The sequence below is a fragment of the Indicator indicator genome, chromosome 14 (genome assembly GCF_027791375.1).
Source record: "Indicator indicator isolate 239-I01 chromosome 14, UM_Iind_1.1, whole genome shotgun sequence".
Lineage (NCBI taxonomy): Eukaryota > Metazoa > Chordata > Aves > Piciformes > Indicatoridae > Indicator > Indicator indicator.
In genome coordinates this window covers 16903997-16929867 of record NC_072023.1, presented here as the reverse complement: position 1 = coordinate 16929867, position 25871 = coordinate 16903997, and the positions used below count along the sequence as shown (strand labels likewise).

Genomic DNA, 25871 nt, shown 5'->3' with positions numbered 1-25871 from the left:
CTGTGGGTAAGTGCCTCAGGGTAAGTGGGTAGGAGTCTTTGGCAATAAAGAAAAGTAAATAAGGTAGATGGGCAGTTAAGTTCAAGTGCTGCTGAATGAATTGGGCCCACAACCTGGGCTGCTCAGGGATCCCAGCACCTGTGATAGGCATGGGCTGTGGATGCATCATGGTGCAGTTTTCCTTCCAGGCATGGTACCAGGGTCTCCTTTGGGGGACAAGTGCCTGGAAAGAGCTAGGAGGAGCTGTTAGCTGCTGTTGCCCCTGCCCTGTGTGACAAAAGGGTCTCTCTTTTGTTCCCAGGAGAAGCAGCCATTCACTGGTCCCCAACTTAGCCCACGACTCTCAGCAGCCCTGATTCCCTGCTGGTGCTGCCCTCAAGACTGCTTTCAAGTGAAGAGTCCCTTTCTGTTAATGCATGTAAACTTGAAAAAGCTTCATTAGAATCAACATAAATAACAGAAGGGTGGAAGCAGAGCTTATGTGTCCACATCTCTCACAAAAGACCTTGACTCTGCTCACCACAAACTTAAGGATGGGTATAAGTTCTCACTTGTGAGTAAATGGAGTGGACTTGTTCCTTCTCATGCTTTCCCTATACTGAATGCTCAGACTTCAGTATTTACTCACTTGTTGTTTCTTGTGAGTTTCTTTAGACTGGAATCAAATAACCTCTTGATTCTTGCAGACCTCTTTATCAGAGGGAATACCTGGGAATATAGCCTTTACTTGATGTCACGTTAGTGACTCTAAAATTTAAATAACTGACTAAAGTTATGCTGGTTTGTTTGTAGTAGTACTCCTGGTTCAGCAGCAGTGATTTTTAAGGGGCATTTTAGCAAAGTCTGTATGTGTGTACACTCATGTTCTTGTATTTGTTTTCTGTCAGATAAGATTCTGAATTTGACTATAGTCTGTGTGTCTCACTGGGAATTTGGCCCTTATGCCTGTGCTACTCAGGACCTTGGAGATGCCAAATGTGCAGGGTACCTGTAAAGAGATGATCCAGGCCCTAGGCTTGCCCAGCAGCAAAGTGGTACAGTTATGTGGTAACCTAGAAAGCAGTGAGTGATGTTTAAACTGCTCTCTGGGAGTCCTAGTGGGAGCATGTGCCTGAGGAACAGCTGGCCCACATCCTGGTAATTTTCCCTTAATTGGGATGCTGGGTGAGGATGCTTTCCTGGGAATTGAGTGATGTCTGTTAGGTATATTCTAAGGAATTTGTGCTAGGGATTGTAATTGTTACTGATTTTGAGTGTCTTATCCAAGTAAACTTCACTTTGCTTTAAAACCTTATTGCTTCAAAGGGTAGACAGTGGCAGGGGGTCTGATTGCAACAGCAGCATTTGAACTAATTTCCCCACATCAGTTTCATTTTTGCACTCTGGGTGTCCATCTGCTTTCAGTTACATACAAAAGACCTACATGTAGCAGTGCTTAGAGAGAGACTGCTTTTTAATGCTGCTGTACTGGGTGTTCAGGTTGACACTTTACATGAATAAACTCTATGTTGAAGATACTTTTTGTTAGTTTATGTTCTTAGTTTTTTATATATAGATGCCAACAATTTTTGTATCCAATTTGATTTAAGAAAAAGACTAGGAACTTAAAACACATGTTTAACTTCAATTCACACATATAAGTGAATGCAATTAGCAGCAAAACATACTGGCTTCAATGTGATATCATGTGTAGTTAACCTCCAGGCTCAAGCTAGCCAGTTGAAGACAGAGCAGGATTAGGTCAGAATGTATTTAGCCAAACAGACAAATAAATGGAAATAAGTAACATATGCTTGAGTTAACTTTACAGTTAAATTTTCATCTTGCAAACTTCAGGCAGATAAAGTACTTTTGTTCACATTGCTTACTTCCTGACTATTTATGTTCCTTATTAATATACTATACTTGAGTGGGATGGGGAGATTGTTGTAGCACACCCTTAGTGCTGTCTGCATTCTCTACCAGCTTGTCCCTGGGCAGCCATGATGCTAGAGCACAAGGATCAATCTGTAACAGTTGATTCCTCTAATGCCTTCAGCATGCTGAATTTAATCATGATGTGCTGTGATGGTTCATAATTAGCATGGAAGTGGTTATGCCAGGGAGAAAGATGAGCCCTTAATTCGAGTATCTGTTATCTAAAACTAATAAAACCGGAGTTCTAAATAAAGCCTATCAGTCATGAGCTGATCAGTTCAATGCTGTTTGCAGTCCTGGAGTGCATGTGGCTGTAAGGGAGATAATTTTCTTCACAGCAGTTTTATGGCACTGTTTTGGATCTCTGGCTAAAACAGTGTTAGCAACTTAGGAGTGTTTTGGTGATTGCTGAGCAAATGCTTGCACAGTATCAGGGCCTGCTGTTTTTCACTCTGCCTCCACAGTGAGAGTAGACAAGAGACTGGGGATGGATGTAGCCAGGACAGGTGACCCAGGTTGGCAAAAGAGGATATTCTGTACAGCATAACCTTGTTCTCAGCAGTTAAAACAAGTGGAGGAAGAGGAGGGGGGTTGGCTTCCGGTGTGGCTGCTGCTCAGGAACTAGACAGGCATTGGTCTTCTTGTAGGAAGTGGTTTGCATTGTGTTGATTGTTTCCACCATCTGTGTCCCCTTTCCTTGACCTGTTAAAACTCTCTATCCTATTGTTTTCTCACTTGTTCTAATTTCCTCTCCTGTCCCTGGGGGATGAGCAAGTGGCTTCATGGGACCTTGGCTACTGGCTGAGGTCAACCTACCCTGCTACCAGAGGAGTTGTGCTCTTGTGGACCTATCCTGATAGGTAACTGAGGGGATGCCATCTGTGTGTTGGCTGTCACATTGGTAAATAATGGGGTTCTGCTGACCACAGTTCAAATCAACGCGAGCTTCCTCCTTATCAGTGGACCTGGATAAAGTAAACTTCAATGCTTTTGAAAAGCAGTGAGTCCTACATGTGGCTGTTTCTCCAGAGTGATCAAAGGGTCTTCCATTGAGTTGGCTTTGGTGTGCTCAATTAATATTACTAGTCTTCTGGTTCCAGTGTACATGGGGCAGCTGGTCAAATATTCCTTATTTGTCATTGTTCCTTTCATCTCCTGTTGCTGGTTGCTTCCTCATGGTGCTTTCGGGTTACTGATGCTCATGTGAGTATTGTTTACTTCCTTCCACTAACCATGCTTAAGGTCAGTGAGTTACTAGGAGCAAATGTCACTTAGCAGAGGATAAAGCCCATGACTGTGCAATCAGTACAGTGGTTTTGTTGTTGTTTTTTTTTCTGTAACATCCTGTTCTGGGGCACACCCATCCTGGATGGGGCTGAGAAGAACCCAGCCCCAGGTGGACAAAAGAAATTTAATCTGGGGAGGGCTTGGCCCCTCCCCTGCTGGGAGAAGGTGGTCCCCTGACTCAGAGGTGGTCTATTCCACTTCCCCTTCCTGTCCAGCAAGCCTATAAAAAGGGGCGGATATCTTCCTGCTCTTCCCTTTTTCCTGCCCCGTCTGCTCGAGAGGATTTCCTGCTGCTGTTGCTGTCACGTCTCCTGCACCGGACCACGTGGCTGGGGCCCTTTCTCTCTCTCAACTGAATCCACCGACATCCAGGGGAACACAAGGCCATCCAGGCTTGGTTTTGTATATTTTGATTCCCACTTACCCTCATCCCTCACCTCTGTGAACCCCCCCCCCCCGTTACTGATATATATATATATATATATTAAAAAAAAATTTTTTTTCCTTTCCCTTTTGTGAAAAAAGAAAAAAAATTTACTCCTCCTACTTCCAAACCAACTTCAGAATATTTCTTTCACGAATTTTTTTTTTTCCCTTTCCCCTACCCCCCTTTTTTCTTTCTTCTCTCTTTCCACCCTGCCGAAAAAAAAGGGAGAGGGGCAGGGGGAGGAATTTATATCTATTATCATTTGAGCTCCTAAACTCAGAGCTCAAACTACCACAATATTTCTTTTGGCGCTTCCAACGTGAGGCTTGGGAAATAATTTTTTTTTTTTTGCTTGAAAATAACACCTGATTGGGAAAGAAGGGTTTGGAAGTAGAGATGGTAATTTTACAGATTCTTATGGTTCAAGTTTTTGGATGGGCTGTTGGCTGGATCTTTTGGACGCATGTGTATAAACTACTGACTTACCATGTGCTTTGGTTAATTATAGAGATGCTGCTTGACTATATAAAAACTCTGCCAATGCAGTTTTGCATGTACCTTTTGAATTCCATCAATCTTACTGGCGGTGGGCACTTCTCAAACTTTTCTGACATAAAGAATTTCTCTGAAACCTATTATGAAACTAAACGTGTGGATAAAATATTGCTGAAGGAGAATGGGACTATGTAAAAATATGCTCTGTAGGCTTAAATGTAATCTTGATAATCATACTCGAGCTCTGGCCATGTGGGGAAGGGGGTGCCCCAACCCATTAAGAGCTATCTGTGGAGGGACAATCAGTTTAGGGAATTCTTTTGTAAGCCTTAATGGCCCAAAGGCAGAGAGCTGTAAGCAGTGCAGGCACTGTGATAATGTTTATGAAAACAGGAGGGAGGGGTCTGGTTGCTGTGAATGCTGTCCAGCCCGATGGAGGCTGGCCAAACCTGAGGCCTAGCCCCGCGGGTTTGACCCCCCACCAACAGCTTCACACATAACCCCTGATGCTCCTCCACCTGTAGTTTCCCTAGCACCGGTTACCACACGCAGGAAAAAGATGCAAAAATCAGCTCCAAATATGGATGGTGAAGAAGGCACCTCAGCAGGACCCAGCACATCTCAGAACCCACCAGCAGATGGAGAGGACTCAGATCAGGAGATCATAACCATCCTCTGCTACCAAAAATCTCTGCTGGTTTGAGGCCAGCCAGAACATCTCTTGCCCTGAAAGGGACAAAAGAATGACACACACAAATGGATTGGAGAGTGATGGAAAGTTTAAATGGAAAAGCAATTGCTGAAGCTACAGAGAAACTACAAAGCATAGTGGAAAAGGACATCCTAAAGCATACAAAAAACCCCTCACAGAATTCCCAAAAGCTTCCCAGTCCTCCTTTCCTCCCACCTGTGGGTCTATCCAATCCCTCAGGGCTCTTCCTTCCCCCCCTCCCACTGCTAGGCAAGTCTCAGGCTGGCCAGGTCTGAGACTGCACCCACCCCCCCCCCCACCCCCCCCCCTTCAATTTTCCTCCTGGCATTAGGCCTAAGAGGCCTGAGATACTCCCTCGGCATTACCCGATAAGAGAGGACATCTCCCATAGGAGCAGAGAGGGAAGAAAGAGGAAGAGAATGACTTTGCAGATGGCTTTATAGGGTGCAGGATTTATGGGTAGAAATACGCCGTTTCCTGTGTCCACCCCTATTGGGTGAGCACCCAGGACACCAGAGGTGGGTCTCATGCAGCAGTGGCACGGGGCACTCAGCCTAAACTGCCACATATCCCAAGCTGTGTACAACTGAAATAAAAACAATTACACAAGTACTGTAGTGTAGAGTTAAACCATAGTAGAAAACTATTCTGATCACGTAGTTTATTCAAGATTGAAGCAGCTTAAGAACATGTAATTAACTGGCAATCACTCAACTATATCTTCAGGAGGAAAATTGGTCATAAAACAAGTAAACCACAAAATGTTAAGCATCTGCAGTTGCTGGAAGCCTCACTGTTTCTAAACACCCTTCTTTTATTTCAGAAAGTGACATGCATCCCTTTATCTCCACCTTGTAACCCTGATGTATAGGTTACAACCACACACTCTCTTCTTGCACACACCTGTGGGAGATGGGGTTGCATTTGCTCTTCCCTGTAACCTGCTGATTCACATGCTGGGGAGAAGGCATCCCATAAGCTTGTGTGTACACAGCTGAGGTGTGGGTACCTACTTGATTTTTTTCAGGTGGTGAGGCTCTTCAGTCTTGTGATCCTCTGCTGCTGGCCTCAGCCCATGATTACAGAATCATAGCATTGTTTTGGTTGGCAAAGATCTCAGACCATTGGGTCCAAACATTGACCTAATACCACTGTGGTTGTTAAACCATGTCCCAAAGTGCCATGTATTTCTTGAACATCTTCAGAGGCAGTGATTCTTCCACCCCCCTGGTCAGCCTGTTCCAATGCCCGAGCACTCCTTCAGTGAAGACATTTTTCCTAATATCAATCTAAACCTCCCCTGGTGCAACTTGAGGCCATTTCCTTTCATTCTATCAGTTGATACTAGAGAGGACAGACCAACACCCACCTCACTCCAACCTCCTTTCAGGTAGTTGTAGAGAGCAATGAGATCTTCCCTCAGCCTCTTCTCCAGACTAAATAATCCTAGTTCCCTCAGGTGTTCCTTGTAAGACTTGTTCTCTAGTCCCTTCACCAGCTTTGTTGCTCTTCTCTGGATCCACTCCAGCACCTCAATGTCCTTCTTGCAGAGAAGGGCCCAAAACTGAACCCAGTATTTGAAGTGCAGCCACACCAGTGCCAAATACAGGGACACAATTGCTTTCCTACTCCAGCTGGCCACATTGTTCCTGATACAGGCCAGGATGCTGCTTGTCCACCTTGACCACCTGAGCACACTGCTGGCTCATGCAGAGATGGCTATCAAGTAACACCCCAGGTCCTTTTCAGCCAGGCAACTTTCCAGCCATTCTGCCCCAAGCCTGTAGCATTGCATGAAGTTGGTGTGACTCAAGTGTAGGACCTGACACTTGGCTTTGTTAAACCTCATACAACTGACCTCAGCCCGTTGATCCAGCCTGTCCAGATCTCTACAGAGGCCTCCTACCCTTGAGCAGATCAACACTCCTACCAGTTTGGTGTCGTCTGCAAACTTACTGAAGGTGTACTCAATTCCCTCATCCAGATCACTGATAAAGATTTTAAAGAAAACTGTCCCCGGTACTGAGCATTGAGGAACACCAGTTGTGACTGACTGCTGACTGTATTTAACTCCATTCACCACCACTCTTTGAGGTGACCATCCAGCTAGTTTGTAACCCCAGAGTAATTCAGAGACATTACATAAGAGAGAGGCCAGAGACATGCCTAGAAGTGTCTAGTATGTTAGCATTTTTAGCTGCATTGTAGATTTGTTCAAGAGCTGTGCTGTTACTCTGTTCAGTGAGGTTGTCTCTGCATCCCCTTTTTGTATGTACTGTCAATAGTAGTAGTTGATGCTGATGATTTTTGAGGCTCGTGATCAAGCTGAGAAAGCAGCAGGTGAAGGAGTGAAGTAGGCGTTTATGAGGAATAGTCTTCCTTTTGTCTTTTGGAGTCTTGTATTCATACTGAGCTTCTCAAATGTTCTTCCCAAGGTAAGTGCTCTCTGCCAAATACTTTTTGAAGTAGAATGTTTTGTTGTGTTTAAGCTTGTGATCGCAGTTGCAAACTTACTTTTCTTAACCGAGATGATGATGATGATGATGAACTACAGTTGTACTGCTCATGTTTATGGTCATGACAGTGACAAGAGTTGGGTTTCACTCTTGGCTAAGTTGTGTTGCATACAGTCAAAATTTCTCTTCGGTTTAGCAAGGATTTTACAGTAACTACTGTTTGGCACCCTGGCCTTATTTACATGTGTCAGTCTTGTTTCTGAAATGTATAAATGTGTTAAAATTCTCCAGCAGTTATCTAATTCAAATATATGATTGTTTTATTCCCTGATTATTTTTCAGAAAATACCCAGTGTAACATTAGCGATCTGAAATCTTTAGCTTGGATGCAAAAACCTATTTTCTCATCTAAGATTCCTGCATTACTGTGAGTATTGCCTTAGTGCTGTTGTCAATGGTTTTTATAAATTTCATATGTGACTCTATTTTCCTGTTTTCTTTTGTTCCTTTGAGATTAGAGAAAGTAAAAGAGAGGAGGATAGAGCTGTTTTTGCATCCTGATAAAAGCACCTGGAAAACTACAACTTTGTGGTTTTTATACACCATATCTGAGTGATGTTCATAATTGACATCAGGTGTCTTAAAATCTAAAAAAGCCTATGGAAAAAAAGTCAGAAGCTTGGAGTGATCTAGGAGAAATGATTTGAACTGTTTTGTTGTGAAATTGTCTAATACTCTGCACAAAGCAAGATGTTTGTTCTATTCTAGGTGGGATTGACCATACTGAGAGGAACTTACTGAGATACAATGTTCATGCTTGTAGATTGTCGTGGTTTTTTGGTTGGTTGGTTGGTTGGTTGTTTCTTTTTTTCCTTTTTTGAAGCCTGAAACAGTGTTTGGCTTTGAAGGTGCTGTCTCTAACAGTTTTGCAGGGTAACCTGCTCACCCAGTTGGGCTTCTTGGTAATCAGTGTAAATTCATGAATGTAACACCTGAAGCGTTAGAGATTTGTGACTTTGTCACCTCCTGGAGGACTACTTAATGCAGTAGGGGAGGTGATGATGTCATCTCCATGCTCATGTCTTCTGCTGGATGTTAATGGCTTGGTTGTAGTGATGTGTGCCATTAACTAGACTCAGACTGGTGTTTCTCAGAAGTTAGTAACTGCCCACAATGTCAGGGAAGAATAAATGACATGCAAAATAAAAAAGTGTCCACAGTATTACAAGAGATCTTTACTGAACCTGAATTAATATTCTCCTTTCTTTTGTTGTATTTGAAGTTATAAATGAAATAGTCTTGTCTGAAAACTGATCTTTATTATATTCTCCAGGTACTTCTCATGCTCAGCTCTTAACCATTACTTATTGTATCATGTTATAGAAATACATTAGGGTTTTTCTGTTGTTTTTGTCTGAGAAAGTAAATACACCAAATTTGAATTTAAAAATTGAATGATAATAGAATTAGCAGAATAACATGAGGGTTTTGTTAGACAGTCAACAGAATTGTTAGTTGCTGATCCATTCTTTTGTACCTTAAATGTGTTCTGGGAAATAGTTCATGCAGCTTAACATTGACAACGTTGATGTCCATGGGATGTGTCAATGGAGTGGTCTTCCACCTATCAATTTAAGTTCAGTGGTCCTGTTCATAATGCATTCTGAATCACTTACTGGAAAGGGAAAATAAGTTTTAATTGAAAGATTAATATCTGATTATTTTAAATTTTATTTTAGGATTTTGGGATTTGGTTAAAAAATAGAAAAGATGGACTGGAATGTAAGACCACTCCAAAATGCTGTTGCAAAGAACCTGCAAAGTCAAGATGGATGTTATACTCAGTTGCTTCCTAATGCTCATACTTTTCCTCAGACAAATGTCTATTCCTCTACAAATGCATGCACTTACGCTGGAAATAACCAAATGATGTATCCACCAACTAGCAATGCTGCCGTTCCTCTTGTAAATGCTGAAGGATTCAAAACTTCCAATCAGGCCTTACCAGGAGCATCTGTGTCCGGTAATGATTATGATTTTTTTATCTCAAAGTACTCAGCTGATCGACATCCACAGTCCTGCATAGCTCCAAAACCTCCCAAACGGACATCGCATTTGCAAGCAGAGATAACTCAGACTTCTTGGCCAATCTCTGCTGTCTACATTAATTCCCCTAGAAATTTGCCTGCGCTGTCTTCTCAAAGCAGCGTTGGAAGTAACATGAGGAGCGTACATCAAGATCCTCAGTATGTCACCACAAATGATTACACTGGGTGGCCACAAATACCACCGCCTAATTCTATGAGAACTACAATGTTATATCGAAGTACCGTTCATTCCCAGGGTAGTTCTGCATCTCTTGGTACATCTGGGCAACATGTCCAAAACCAAATATATCATCCCAACACTCAGTTTCAAGTTTTACAGTCACTGAATCAAAATACAGAAGTGAATATACAGCGGCCACAATATCAACCAAGCCAGATGGGATCAGAAGCTCCCAGTGGATGTTCTGCACCATCTTTGTTGCCTGCCAACTGTGATTCAAGAGCTGCAGCACAATCTTCAACAGAGGTACCACAGGCAGTTCAAAGAGTGCCTAATAGATATGCTTTTAGCCAACAGAGGTACCCATCAGATCCAAAAAATGCTTCTGGTTTTAGTGTTCAGCAACAATGTCAGAAACAGCTGTCTGTAGGAGTCAATCAATCAGTTGGGAATGTCTGTAGATCAAGTGGAAACGTGACTGCTAATCAGCCTCTAGGTGAAATGTCTGTGCTATCTCCTGACATTTACAAAGAACTGTATAGTATTCTAAACAAAATGGAAACTCTTTCTTCAATGGCTGCTTCAAAGCAACTGAGTGATCCTGCTTCAGTTCAAGAAAGTCAGACGAGTAGTTTAAATAATGGGTCTGTTAATTCTCAAATTTCTTCAGCAGCAGAAGGAAGAACAAATGCAGAAGACAGACTAGCTTGGGAATCTCAAAGGCTTCTCACTATGAAGAAAAGAAGCATCCAGATTGAAAAGATGGATCATTTTAGAAGAAAACTCTTAGCAGCTTCGCAACATGATGAAAGTACTCTATCTCCTCCAAGTTACCAAGATACTCTCGCTAATTGTCTTCCATGTGTGCCCAATCAAAATGTACCACCTCCATTTGAAACAGTGTGGACAGATAGTCCAAAAAGTAACTCTCTATCTGAAGAAAGGAAGGACAAAAATATAGTTAATGTTGATAACAGAGGCTTAGAGGTGACTCAAAGTAGTCTCTGGGTGGAGCAAGGAAGCCTTTCATCAAGGTCTGCTCCTGTTCCCTCTCAGAGCAAATACCCTGCTCAGTTAAATAATCCTGACAGCACTCCTGTCTCAGAACAAAGGGGTGCAGATGTCTTGGCCTCTTCTCAAACTGTGACATCCTTGAACAATGCTTCATCTTTCAGTCAAGCAAACAGCTCTGTTAAAATTGCATCAAAGAATGTGCCATCATACCCTGAGAACTCATCATTTCTTCAGTTTGTATTGAGCAGCACAAATATCTTGAAAGAGAAGACAGCTGGTGCTACTGCTGATAAAATACTGACTCATCTCTTGTGTAGTGAAAAAACGCTTGTAGATACATCTGTTTCGGGTGGAAGTGTACTAAAAGACACTAATAAGAAGAACGTAGGAAGTTTGAAAGGTGAGCAGGCATTTATGGTTCACGCAAACTTTCCTGTGTCAGAAACAACCAGTTCTGGTGAAGCTGAATTTCAGAGTAATGTAGCTCAGAAAAAAAAGCAGCTTACTGAAAATGCATCTTTTAAACAGAGCAGTCGTAGTGTGGAAGAGGTAACTGTATGCCTGGGCTTGTGGAGAAAGGATTCTTCAGAAGCTGTAAAGGTGCAAAAACACCAGTCAAACAAAAGCCCCACAGCAAGTCAGATTTCACTTTATAATCAAAACACTAAAAATAGAGAACAAAATATTGGTCTGGTTAATAGAAATACAGATGAAACAGTTTTGCCTATAGCAGCTGCTTCTGCAGGGCAAAAACCTGATACACAGAGTTGCAATTCGATAAAAAGTATTGAACTTCAGGTTGCAGTTGTCTCACCTTTAGTACTTGCTAAAAAGAGAACACAGAGTGAGCAGGCAGACAAATGTCCAACATCTGCAGCTAAATCCTATCCGGTGATTGACTTGGAGAGCACATGTAGCTTGCAAGAAGAGAGGAAAAATTATTTAAGTGTGGTAAATACTGATAAAGAAACAGAAACTGTTCAGTTGTCACCTAGTGATTGTGTTATAGTAGAGAAAGAGGACTCACAGCTGCAGCAGACCAAATTAACTGATGGAAACAGAATGGTAAAAAACAATGTGAGTGCAAATGAGTCTCATGATGACAACCAAACAACACTTAGCCAGCCTGCACAAGATACCAGAGAAAATCTGCAGCTTGGATTACAAAACAAGCCTTCTCTTCCTGAATTGGGCATAAATTGTTCTAGTCAAATCTTTCAAGAAGGTGTTAGAGACCATAAAGACAAACAAGCTTTGTTAGAGACAGGACATACATCCACAGTTGGGTTGGAAGAACAGATCCTTTGTATTTCTAGTGTATGTTCTCTTGTTGAAGGTGATAGGTATTATAATCCACAAATAGCAAGTATCTTCAGGTCAGTTTCTGAGACACAAGCGTTAAATGGTACCTCATCAGAAGGAAGTGCATCTGAACCAAGACAAAAGAAACAACGGCTGGACTTGTATAAAGATAAGCTGAGTAGTAACACTCCCCAAAGAGAGACCTTGCTGCAAAATACGCTGGGAGAATCATCGGGTTGCATGAGTAAAGCGTGTGAAGTTTGGAATTGTACCACAACCAGTCACTTGGAGAAAGAAGGCAGTGGCAATCCTCTTGAAACGATTTCTGCCTCAGAACAAAAAACGTTATTCAATTTACCTTTCAAGCATCCTGAAAATGACCTGCAAATTCCTGCTAATATAAACCAGCAGTTAGCTCAAAATTCACTAGATTCATCAATCAGCATAACTGTTGAAACAAATTCCTCAGCTGTTTCAAGTGACAACAGTAAACAAAATGACATACCCAGTAAAAACAGCACAGAAAAAGAGATGATCCTAAGTGAGGCAGAACCTATTAAATGTCTAGACGATCAGTTGTCTGAACTGATGCATTGGTTTCCATATGGCATTGAAGGTACTAATTTGCGAACAAAAGAACCAGTACGAAATGATTCTGTGACTGATTGGAAAGAGACTCAACCTCACAAAGAGACTCAAACTTGTGACAAAAATTCTCCTTTGAAGGACCCAGTAGATGAGATAAAAATCAAAGTGTTAAGCTCTGATCAGATACAAGAACTGTTTTCTGAACACAACCAGTGTTCATCTGGTGACAGCAGGAGAGTGGCGAGCCGACAGTCAGAAAAGGTGTCAGCTGGGGAGGAAAACGTTGAAAGCAGTGTTCAGTCTAGTCAGAGTCCTTGTGAGCAGGAAAAAAAACAACAAAAAACTACCAACCCTATAGAAGAGAAAAAGGATTTTTCTTCAATGAGTTTGCTATTTGTAGGATGTCAAATACCACAGTGCCCCAGTAAATTTGGAATATCTGATTCAGAAAAAAATGATGATCAGTTTTCAAAAGCTGAACATACTAGCTCTACAGAGAGCCTGTTAAACAACAGTAAATCTGATGCTGTAACTAGGAATGAATGTGCAGTTGGAAACCTTCAAGTTTCTGAAAAGATCCCAAACAGCATTAGCAAAAATAAAAAAGATATTTCTAAATGCACCTCTGTAATGTGTAAAAATGCTGAGCTGAAAGTGAATAATGAACACGAACTGCTTATGACACAACAGGAAGAGCCACAGATCAACAGAGGGACCCCATTGTTAGACAAAGAACTTCATCCTGACAAAAAGGAAGTGGAAGTTTGCAAAACAGAGTTATCTAAAGATAGCACCAAACCAGAACTGGCCATGAAATCCAAACCAGACATTGATGAATGTACAGAATCAGAAACTGTTGAAATTAAGCATGCTAAAGTCAGTCAAGGACAAAAAATTAACACTTGTGAAAATTACTCAGGTGAAGCACAGAACTGTAGGAAGCAAAAGGAAATGCTTGGTCAGGATGTAGGAATTAACATCAACAATAATGCCAAGTTATCAGCAGAAATAAAGCATAAAAATCTGAATAGTTATTGTACTGATGCTGTAAAGTTCCCAAATTGTGGCTCTGTAGATTTAAAGTCAAGGAACCCCAAACATTTGCAGCATAAATCTGTGAAAGTTCATCCTTCACAGGAGCAGTCGTACAAATGGAAGAGGAACAGAAATACGATTGGGAAGAGAGACTCCAAGAAAACAAAAGTGGAAGAGGAAAGACTGAAACAGCCGGAAGCAAAAAATTCCAAGCATTTTTCACATCCTTGCATGATAAATACTGACAAAGCTAAAAAACTGAACAGAGAAAATGGCTGGAAACGGAGAACGCTAGCAGATCGCTCTGTGCTTAAACTACATAAAAAGGGGGCTCAATCTTCTACCATTTCTAAAAGCTGCTTTTCTAGCAAAGAGAGGTGTCTTGATGTACAAAACAAAGACAAGTGCTCTGAGAAAATGTTTCCTGATAAAAACCTGCTGTACTTAAATAGAAGGAATAACAGATTAAAATTGCATCTTCAAAAGGAACCAAAAATACACTACCTGAACAGAGTTGCATTTAAACGTACATCACAAGAGCGCATATATCTGACAAAATTAGAGACCTCACCTGTCAGACATGCCTGGCGTGCCAAGTCCAAAGTGTCACAAAACAACCCGGATGCGAAAAGAGGAGATGCTGCTGTCTCCGGAGTGAAGAAATCACGCAAACTGGAATTACTCGAATTTAAGCTGTGTCCAGAGATACTGTTCAGGAATCCAACCACTGATGAAGAAATCTCAGCTGCAAAGGATTCCCTGGAAAGTGAGAAAACTGTAGTAGCAGGTATGGTGCTATTTTGATTATTAAATAAGTCAGTTAATTTACAGATGTACTCCTTTGGAAAATCACGTTGCACCAAGCATACAGACAGTGAAAACATGGGAAGCTAGAAGCTGAGGTTTGAAGTAGCTGGGCTAACTTTCTGATGAGACTTGTAGCTATATGTCAAGCTGAGAAAGAGCGTGGGACTTTTCCTTCAGTTTAATGTTTTGTTCTTTTTTCCTTAAAGTTTTACATAGTAAGGTTAGAGTCATTTAGAGCATGGCAGTTCCAAGTAGCTTCACAAGAAGACTTTCTAATTTACTTGTAGAAGATAGCTTGGCTTGTTTGTAGAAAGCAGATTCCCTTGTCACAGTTGGCCAAGGTAATCTGATTTATATTCAGTGTTCACCTGGTTGTGTATAAGTCTGGCTGGGTAGACAGAGGAGAGAGAGATCTTTTGTAGCATTGAGGGCTTGGGCTGGACATCCTGCACACCGTCTCTGTAACATTTGCCATTTTTGCTTCAAGCTACCTGTTTTTTCTTCCTCTTCTTATCTTTCAACATTTTACATGGTGCTTTGAGAAGCATATTTGTATCAAAGCTGTATCTGATTGTAAATTAAAACAAATCTTAAGCTGTACATACCAGCCCTTGCAGTCATTTCCACACCTGAAGGAAACTTTGTTTTGCATGTGCTAGTTTATGTATTGAAACTTAATGCTGAATAGAGACCAAAACTTGTGATACAGGAACCTCAAAAACATTTAAAAAAATTTTCTCTTTAGGTGTCAAGAGTAAAAAAGAAGATTGGTTAAAATGTGATGCAGTGAAACGAAAAAAGCTGGAAGATATCTCTACAGGTGAAATGACTTTAGCTGAAATATAAATGAAATACTCTTTACTTGGTTTTCAGTGTCCCTTTACAGTAGCAAATACTAATAAAATATTTAAACTTATTCTTCATTGGCTTTGCTAGTAAATATGTACTGTAGAGTAGACACAGAAGTTTCAAAGATTTGTGGAGATCTTTATTGCCATAAGAACATGTTGTCGGAGATCTTTGGAATTTTCTATGTGTGTGCCATTGAATCAGAGGTAGCACCGGTGATTCAAGTACAGTTTTAAACTGTAGGTAAAAGACCAAGCTCTCTCTTTCTTACCTTAAAATGTGGGAAGTTACAGAAGAAATGTAGTGTGAGACTATACAAACAAAGTGATTATTTTTAAATTGTATTTGACTTTCGTAGTAAAATATGCACCCATGCTCACACATACTGAGACTGGCATGTGCCAGTCATCTGGACAGGATTGTGTGTGTGACACAGAGGAAAATTGGTGCCACTAGTATATCTTCCTTGTTTCTCTTGATTGGCAAATTACTTGTTGGGTGGTCTTTTGTACCCTGTAAGAGTCAACAGTTATGACAGTGGCATCTTTCATCTCAGGATCTTGGTTATTCCATCCTTTGGGTGAGATTGCTTCCTGCTGTCTATCTGTCTTTGCTTTAGGTTTCTTTCTAGTTATAGCCTTGTTTCCCTCTGGTCTAACAGAAGGCAAACCGGCACGTTCAGCATGCTGTAACCTTGCTGCCATCCTTTTCTTACCAGAGTGCAAATCCTCTGCTGTGAAACTCTCTATGTTGTAGTCTTCATGCAAGCAATATATTTTGCAATATTTACATCTTTTATTGCTGTTGAATGTGTCCTTGGCATTATCTGCCATTCTTTCATCCCTTCCTCTTGTTTCTTCTCTTACTTTTCCACATGCACATTTTCATTCACAGCCTTCATATTCTTTAGAAATCTCTTATTTAAAGACACCCAAATAACCATTTAGTGCTTAAAGATACACTGAAAATGAAATCTGAGGTGCCTGTTGCTTTAGGAAAGAAGTTTATAGCATCCTTTTTGGCAGTGGCTGGTCTTCAATACCACAGACACGCACATAAGGAGCAGAGTTATTTGAGATTCTTGAGCTTTTGCTTTAACGTGCTTTTCCATCTGTCTTTCAGATGAGGACTGTATTCCACTTGATACAGCTATAAAGATCCTGGATGGAGATGGTGAGGCTCTTCACAGTCCAGTCAAAGACTCAAAAGAGGTGTTTCAGACCTACCGGAAAATGTATCTGGAAAAAAAGATGCAAAAGCCTTGATAGCACTCCTGTATCATAGATCTTATTTAGTATCACTAAGGGAAAAATGTCAACACTAAAATGCTTTTCCTCTTCCTTCATATTTCTGAATAATTGCAAAAATACATATATATTTTTTTGTTGTTGTTTGGGTGTTGGCATTTTTTTTCCCTCATAACTGTGAATGATTGAGATCTTTTTCTGTATTTTTGCACAAACAGCTATGGTGCTGAAAATACCATTGTCAAGTTACTGTTTCTTTTTGGTGTATTTGAGTTTTTTGTTATTAATTTTTTTTCTTTCTAAAGGTACAGGAGTTAGTTGAATCTTGACCAAAAAAACCTCAAACTCATTTAAACTGTCGGAGTCCTGTTTTCTTTTCTGATGATGAAAAACTTCTATTTGTGATACTTTCCATTGCTGGCAGTGGAAAAATATTCCTATTGGAAAGGGAATGCAGTAAGAGTTCCAAGCATGACACCTTATGCTAATCTGCTTGTTGTGTTTCTAAAAAGGCTTTCTATTTTTGTAGATTTTTTTTTTTTTAATGGTAGTAAAAATACAAAAACTTGGGATTAGACATAGATCATGGGCTACCATGAAGTATTTATGCTGCTACCCAGTTTTGGTTTTGGTTGGTGTTTGTTTGTTTGTTGGTTGGTTTTTGGTTGTTTGTTTTTTTTTTTTTGTGGAACTCATGAGTTTTTCATCTGAACACAATGCTGTAAACTGACAGTTGACTGAAGAGTTCTTTAGTTTTCCTCTCTCTCTTTGCTTTCTTTACGCTCGACATGTGCGATTGTTGAAGTGCAGGGAGTTTGAATTCACTCTCAACCAGATTGTTTTTTGCTTAAGCTAGGCTGTAATTAATTTCTTTGCTTATAAAGTGTTAGATAGTACTTGCCTGTGTTCGCTGTGACGTAAGTTGTATTTGTTGCTGAATATCTTTCATTCAAGTGCCTTTTCATTATTGTTCAGAATTTTGAATTTGAGTCTTTTTTTCCCCCAGAAAGTTCATACTTGATTATACCTGTTTAAACCTTTATACTGAGAGTAAAAACTGTAGATATTTCATTGAACATTTTTTATACTAGAAATAAACTTCTGAAGTCTATGCTTTGTATCTTTTTATAGTTTAAAAGTATGAAGTTGTATTTATCACAGTTAGTTAAATAGTCATTCAAGATACTCCTGTAGATGAAAAACAGCATGATAAAGTTCCAGATCTTTTTTTAAAAGGTTTCATAATTTCAAGTGAGAATTGGACTTCAGTCCAAGGTTTTTCTAATGAACTCCAAACAGCATGTACTTAGACTTCAGAGAGTGTATCAGGAATGTTTTGCTCTTTGGCATCTTTTTCTTCCCTTTTTATATTTCTTAGCCCTCATGTCTCTGATTTGGAGTTGGGAATTGGTTGTTGTGCATACTTAAAAAGCCTTTGGTACTACTCCACTCCTCAAAATTTATGGTTGTAGGATATGATTACTCAGTCGAATATAACTATAATTTCCTAGCTCTGTCTATATGCTGAATTAAAAATTGGCTCTTTGGGGAGAAAGAAGTCCTCCCCTTCTGTCACATGTACATTTCTGCTCTCAAACTAGGGAATTGTTTGGGAGGTTTTTCTACTCCCTTTTTATCTGATATCACTGTCCTAATAACTTAGGTTTTTTTCTAAATATTTTTTTTATGGCTGGATGGAAATATTAGTCTGAGGGGAATGCTGTCACTGGAGAATTTTGTAATAAAGCTGGTAACCCTGCAAAGGTTGTATTTTCGTTTCATTGGGACTTTAGCCACCTATGTTACACTGTCGGTATTAAGGAAGATTTATTGCAGCCTTAAGTGTACCAAATAAAAACAACACATAGTTCCTGTCAAGAACTTAATTTGGGTTTTGTCCTGCATAATGATAGATGAAGCTGACTTAAATGCTTGAGTGAGTCCTTTACAATTGCAAATTAGTCAATGACTGACCCGTGATGATTATGTTCTAAATATTTGCAGCAATTTGCTTACCAACCCTGTGTGCCCAGTAAGTGAGAATACCAGGTTTGAGTCCAAGTGGATACAGCTGCATTGTCTGCCTCTCTTATACCAAGGAGTGAGTCTTGTCTCTGTGACCATGTTTACATGATGATTTGTCTGTACGGCTTTGGTTTGGTTAGGATCTTTGGGAAAGACTGGCGACATCCTGTCTGCTTTGTTCCCATGTTGGCTTAGTAGATTTCCTGTAAGTGTTTGCACTCAAAGTACTCTGCACTTAGAGCTGGCTTCCAGTCTATGCTATGCTTCCTGAAAACTGCTGCATGCACCTGCATACCAAGCACTGTGCCTGATGCTTGTACTCAGTTGCCATTTTCTCCTGCTTCTTAGGGTACTGACTGAAGCCATGATGCTACAGCAAGCCCTTGGCCTTGGACAGGCAAAATGCTGACATCCACCTAGATGTGGCTGCTATGAAAAAGAGTGCTATATTGCTTGAGGCAAGCTAACAAATGTGAGCATGAAGAGCATTCACCAGCACTGAAGGCACCCATCATGGATGCGATTTGTGCATGTCGCCTATACCTGAAAGGTCTTGTGATGTAAATGTTACCAGTAGACTTCCTTCATACAAACCATGAATCCTGTGTGGCTTTGAGAGCACTAATAGGTCTTAATGATCCTGATCATCCATATGGGGAACCTCCACTCATATTGCCAGCTCATGGGCCCAGCAACTCCATTTAAGATCAAGCCAGGGCTTCACTCCCTGCCTGAGTAATGTTCAAGGTCTGCCTGTTTCTAGCTCTGAATGGGGGCATGGAAATTGCCTATTGATCCAACCCTGACCCATGGATGGTGTTCCTGCCTAATCTCAAGAGTTATGTTACTGCTATAGAGCTGCCTATCAATTAGGACTATATCTAACCCTGGCTACCATCTCTGGATCTGATCCTGGTCTGCAGATTGACTTCCTTGGTTTACATTGGCCTAGCTTCATCGCTACATGCTTGTTTGGGCTCTGTCTTGACTCTGACTACTATCTCTGTCCTGTTTGCCTTGCTTGGGTGTTGCAGGGATGGGGCCTTGGCTAGTGAGGCCTCTGTCTTGCCAGTCATGGTATCTCCCTCAGCTTCTTGCTTCTGGTCCTCGCTGAGGCCCAACAGATAGAGAACTGTAGGATGTGGGTGTACAATATCCTATTGGTGTCCGTCCTCTCTTCTTCCCATTACCTTTTAGGAAACTTTGTGTCACTAGGAAGAGGAATGGCTCTGTCCTCCTTGCCTTTGTACCCCAACAGAGTCATGGATGAGGTTCCTGGTAAGTATAAAAAGGTAAATGTAATTTGCCACTCATTTTCAAAGACAAGAGGATTACCAATAGAACTACAGGAGATTAGTCAGACAACCTGACCCCTTTCTATGGGAAGTTTATAGAACAATCCTCCCTGGAGCCATGACTACCCAGGTATGGCAAGGATGAGGTGATTTGGAAGAGTCAGCATGGATTTACCAAGGGAAAATCACACCTGGTGGATTTGGTTGATGATGAAATGACACTTTCTGTGGACAAAGGTGCTGCAAAAAATGTTGTTTAACAGGGCTTTTGGGTGGTTTCTCAATATTCTTGTAGCCAAATTGGAAAGAGGTCACTTGGTAATTGACCTTGTGAGAAGTGTATGTGAAGTATTAAGATGCTTGTGACCATGAGATTTTTATGCTGGGTGGAGGTCTGCTGATCTGGCATGTGGAATGGCTGAAGGAGGAAGCCTTTTAAGATAAGATGGCCCTGTTTCAGCTAGAAATGTTGAAGCAAGCAGTTTTGACACATTTTTGGAGGTGATAGTGCCCTTTGCATGATTATCTGCAGAAGTTTAAGTGTATGTCTATGTCATATGAATATGATAATGAGCTTAATGAAGAACATGCTAAACATACATGTTACTCAACTCTCCACCCACATCATGCTAAGACATCACTCAGGGTGGGGGGTGGGTGTGGGAACTGAGGTATGAAATCCCAAGACAAGAGTGCCATTTTGGGAGAAGACGACTGAACAGGGGCAGTCAACAGGCTCTACTCTTCCTCCACTCCAGAGAGGAATGCCTTTTTGGTAAGAACTGTGCCTTCAACATACAGTAAAGAAGAGCTGGGATAGCTTTTGCTAACATTGCTATTATATACTAGTGCTGTGTCAGTGAGTGCATTTATGAACATCCATTCTGAACTTGTTACCTCTGTCACCTTAATAAATTACCTATCTGTTCAGCTTTGCAACAGTGAAAGTCCTTAGCAGAGCTCTGAAACAGGCAAAAATTGACCTACATTTTGAACGTACAAAACTTTCACCGAAGGTCTTTGTGGCTCTGAAACAGGCAAACATAGAATCCTTCTGCTTAATGCAACAAACCTACACAGTTGGTGAAAATTAGCAGACCCCCTGGGCTTGGTGGGTTACTGTCTTACAATCAGTGATACAAACTCCAGCTGGCATCTGATTACTTCTGCCTTCTTCAGCAATTGATACATTGCTGAGTCTCAGAGCTAAATGCTCCAAAGCAGTGGTATCTGTTAAAGTTCAAATTAATGTGGGCCTTGCAGCCTTTAAAGGTAAAATTCACCTCTGTTTTCGTTATATGAACACTAGGAAGAGAAGGATTTCTATCTTTGTGGTTATATCATAGCATTAATTGAAAGGCATTGAAGAGTGTAATGTCAGATTTGCCAAGGTATCTGTGTTCTGTGGTGAGGTATCTGTGTTCTGTGGGTACCTGCATATGCAAATTTCAGTACTGATTAGTTCATATAACTCCTTGTGTTTCTCCATGCAGTGCTAACTGATGAGACTTGCTTGTTTGATCTTATAAAGATGGCTTAGATTGTTCATACAGTTATTTCAGCCTTAAACCATAAACTTCTACAGCTCAGTGTAAAATGACAGATTTCTGTCATTAGTGCAATGCACTAATAATTCAAGTGCATGGGAAACAAACCTGTTTCTTGAAGGGTGTTAGAATTATGAAAGGGGGTGTGATGGTTTTGAGACTTTTAAATTTTTCTTCACAGTTCAAGCAGAGAAAGTGAAAGGCTGTAAATAAATCACTATTGGGTGTAAGAAAGCAAAATAATGATTATTCTAAACACTTCCATTGGAGAGATAGAGATTCTTAAACATTTCTACTCAAGGCAAGGCTGGGGAGTTGGGCAGTCTGGGGACTCGGCTTGCTCACTCAGTTTCTGTCTACCTGCTTTTTCTTTTCTGGCTGAAGATAACTTACTGACCTTGACAAGCTAAGTCTAAGAGCCTCTCTGCTTCTTGACTCTCTGCCTTCTGCCAGGGGATCTGGGGGGATTCCTTTTGGCTGGGGGGGAGGCCCCTTGGGGAAAGCAAAGGCGGCTTGGTTGTGCTTTTCTCTTGATTGTACGTATTTGTAAATGTTGTGAATATAGTGTATATTTGTGAATAGTGTCTATTTGTACATATTCATTGCATTTCATCATAGATTAGAGTTTGCTTGTAAATACAGCTTTCATTTGCTTCCAGACTGAGCTAGCCTGGTTATTGTCGGTGTGGGACAGGGATTTCAGCTCTCACACTGTTACAGGGAGTCTGCATCATCCTGCACCTCAGGCGCTCCAATGTTCCCCCCATGTACAGTCACATTTCCTCTAATCATCAGTGCTATTAAAAAGCCATAAAAAACCCTCAGTCCCTCTGCCATAGCATCACTTGTTCCATAGAAAGCAAGATCAAAGCCAGGAACTACAGTCTTTATAACAAAATAATTTACAGCAACTCACCACAGAAGATGGTCTTCAGACTGAAATGTGGAAGAATAGCTAATAAAGAATAAAAAGTACTCTGTTAATTGATTCATAGTGCATTTCCATTACATCCCATTAGATATTTTGCAGAAAGAAATTAGCCTTCCACTAAGAGGTGAGTCCAGCTGCTTCTGGCCCTTCTGATCTCTGAGGACTGGCTAGAACACAAAGGGAATCATCTCTTACCATACTTATTCATGTTTTACTAAATTTATTCATCAGTACCATAGAAGGGCTGCTGATTGCAACAGTGGGGAAACATGTCTTTGAGGATGTGGAATGCACTTTGTTAATCTCAGTGCCTATGTACTTCTCTGCCTGATTCTTTAATGATTTAACTACATCGATTAAAAAAAAAATAATGAAAATGTCTTCTGTGCTTTAGAAGTACACTGGCACTGTAGAAAAAGGATGTAGTGTTGCCAGATAGAATAGAAGCAGCCAACACAAGGAGAATATATTGCAGTGTTTACCTTTAAACTGAATCATAATTAAGTTGGGCCTGGAGAGGTGCTTGTTCATGCTGGAAGGCACAAGGGATTAAAAGTAACTGTACCAACAGAAACCCAAAAGCTGTTGTTTAGTCTATAGTCTTCTCCCTGGAGGACAAAACAATGCAGATCAGAAATAACAGGCTATAAATGCTGTGAATATGAATGAAGACTAAGAGAAATGGTTTACCTGTGCATGCAGTCATTCTGCAGGTAAGAACAAAAATGAATGCTCTTCTTAGACCCCAGCAGGAGATAGATTGTGGCCCACTATGCAAATTCATCTTATAGGACATTGAATTAACAACAGGAAAAAAAGGTCAAAAATGCTTGGTAAATACAGCAGACATACTCTGTAGGGGGGTGGAAGTTTTCCTGATACAAACCAGCAGGATCACAACAGCTGTCAGCTGGCAGAACAGACATTTTCCTTTAAAGAGCTGTGTGTGCAATCCTAACTGAATCTGGCAGTATGCTTGACAGGAAACTTCTGCAAAACTGTCTGTAAATATAATGTGTAAGGTATTGATGTTCCTTGCTGTAAACAGTTCTTAGTGTAGGAAGAAAAGACAAATGGAGGGCTACAAAGCTGATTAGGGGACCACAGCATCTCTCTTACGAGGACAGGCTGAGAGAGCTGGGGCTGTTTAGCCTAGAGAAGACGGAGAGGGATTCTTCTCAGTGCTTACAAACATCTAAATGACAGGGGTCAAGAGGATGGAACCAGGTTCTTTTCACTGCTGCACAGTGATAGAACAACGGGCAGTGGGCATAAACTAGAGCATAAGAAGTTCCACATAAATGTAAGGAAAAAATTCTTTACTTTGAGGTTGACTGAGCATTGGAACATGCTGCCCAGCAAGGTTATGGAGTCTCCTTCTCTGGAGACTTTTAAAACCTACCTGGATGTGTTCCTGTGCAATCTCCTCTAGGTGGTTGGATTGGATGATATCCAGAGGGTCCTTTCCAGCCCCCCCTGTTCTGTGATTCTCAGAATCTGTGATCATCATGCCAATATTAAGAATCCTTGTGTGGGTGAAACAGCAAAGCTCATCTGTTTCCAAATGTGACCAAATATCAACACAATGAGATAACAGCCAGATGCCACAAATAATACAGGTAGGGGTGGAAAAAAACAAACAAATGCAACCCCAGAAAAATATTTGGGTTTTGTTGGGTTGTTTGTTTTTGTTTGTTTTCTGTTCACTATCACAACTTGCTGAGGCATGTTGACAAAGGGAAAATTGTCTGATCTTATCAACATGGAAGAATTAGTTCAGTGGCAGTTATTCTTGAAACAAGTCAGGAGTTTGTAATTTGTCAAGCTCCATAAACAAATGTCCCTTAATGTTCAATTATACCATATTCAGCAGATTGCTGTTATTTTAAACTGCTGAAGGCAGCTCCAGTCTCCAGTGTATTAACTTCATAGCAATTTTGCCAATACTGGAATCTCTTTGATAAATTGCTGCAAATAATAAATTGGCCACTGTCCATTCTGACAGCTGCTCTAAGGGAAATACCTGCGAGGAGCAGCATTACAGCTACAAGGAGTGCCTACAGGGAGCAGCCTAAAAAGTCTGAAGCCCATCTGCTCCATAGAAGCAGCAGTCTGGATACGTTTATAAATGTCACATGTTAACATCAAACCTCTTGGTGTGGTCATGCTGGCTTGCTGCAGACTTGCACAGCAAAGGACCAAACCTGATTGTCTCTGCTGCTGTCACCTGTGGGCATCTCCTGCAACTACAATGCAAATGGGCAACTTGGCAGAAGAGCCAGGAAAAGCTTTCTGTAGGGAAACCTGACATTGCTCCTTGGCATTTCTACTCTGCATCTCATGCAGCTACGGTTCAAACTGTTCTAATGTACAAATACATCCAAACCAAATTTTTTCTTTGGTGAGACTTTAGACAGTTACACACAAGACTCAAACATCCAAGAGTCCCTAAGCTTTAAATGTTGCTATAACAAAAAAATATAGTCTTCATAGAAGGAGTATGGGAAAGAGAGCTCAAATAAAGCACAAAATTAGTAGTTAGAGGTGACTATATATGTAATATAAGGTCTAAGGGGGTAATGGCTTTGTAAACTTGCTGATTGTGTAGTATCAGTGTTGACAGCCATCTTTATACTGTGCTATAACTATGTATCCCATGTAAGTCACTGCTGTCCTTCACATAGACATATTGTGAAAAAGCTTCACTCTGATATAATGAGCAAGATGAAAGAGATGTTTAGAAATGGCTGTATCCTGAGGATACTTGTACTAGATTTATTTGTGAACACTAATCCCAGAATGCTTTTGACGTGCATTAATTTGGCACTGAGATGATACACACTGTAGAGAAAGGCTCTCAGGTTAAAAAAACAGAGTAAGATGAGAAATCCCACTGCTGCCTGGAGAGGTGCACTCTGTGCTGGGCTAATACAAGTGGCTGTCTGCTTTTCTATGCTCCTGGGAGGTTTTGTCACAAAATCCACTCCTTTCTCATGGCCATTACATAACCTTATAGTCCATGTCCTCCAATCCTAGGCATGCTTTATCTCCCAGGGTGCCCAGAAGCTGTGAAGCCAGTGCATAATGTTGCCTATAACCACAGCAAAAGGGCTCTGCTTATTTGCCAAATGGGAAACAATAGCAGAAGCATGGACACAGAAAAATCAGTGATTCCATTCTCCTATCTGTGTGTGACAAGCATTTGAGTTTCTTTTATTACATGCCTAAAACAAAGAGATTTCTTTCATGTCTGGTTTTATGCTATAAACACCTTGTGAAATGATAATGCTTTACAGTAGAGTTAGGTGGTCACTTGGAACTCTAGTATTACACAGAGACAAGACTTTTACTAAATTAGACCCAAATCATAGCAGTTGGAAATAGCACAGCAGGACAGAGCTCAGAAATAAGACACATCAAAACTAAGGAATGGACTAAGACATCACCAAAAAACCCAAAAACACACTTAACTACAAGTAGCAAAGTAGTTATATCCACTTGCTTTACTTGGGAGACTTGGTCTTTGTAATCATGTTAAGATTATAGAAAGAAAATTCTACTCTGAAATACTTTTCCTCCTGTCCTGAATTCTGTTGCTGCCATGGTCCTTTCAACAGGGGCAGGTTTCTGTTAAGAGCTTGTTGACAGGGTAGATTAGTTGCCATTTCT

General features: G+C 40.7%; 1 protein-coding gene across 1 annotated transcript; it reads left to right on the top strand.

Moving 5' to 3' along the window:
• Window positions 1-9064: 9064 nt before the first annotated feature.
• On the top strand, window positions 9065-16456 carry RESF1 (retroelement silencing factor 1). Its single transcript, XM_054386605.1, has 3 exons — window positions 9065-14288; window positions 15054-15128; window positions 16280-16456. The coding sequence occupies exons 1-3, from the start codon at window positions 9065-9067 to the stop codon at window positions 16420-16422; spliced, it is 5442 nt and encodes a 1813-aa protein (XP_054242580.1). The 3' UTR covers window positions 16423-16456.
• The last annotated feature ends 9415 nt before the right edge of the window (window positions 16457-25871 follow it).

What these genes read in the sequence shown, in the direction of transcription:
- RESF1 (XM_054386605.1), top strand. Translation starts at nt 9,065, where the DNA reads ATGGACTGGAATGTAAGACCACTCCAAAATGCTGTTGCAAAGAACCTG. An exon ending in TGAGAAAACTGTAGTAGCAG is followed by an intron (nt 14,289 to 15,053) that starts GTATGGTGCTAT and finishes TTTTCTCTTTAG; the next exon opens with GTGTCAAGAGTAAAAAAGAA. An exon ending in GCTGGAAGATATCTCTACAG is followed by an intron (nt 15,129 to 16,279) that starts GTGAAATGACTT and finishes TCTGTCTTTCAG; the next exon opens with ATGAGGACTGTATTCCACTT.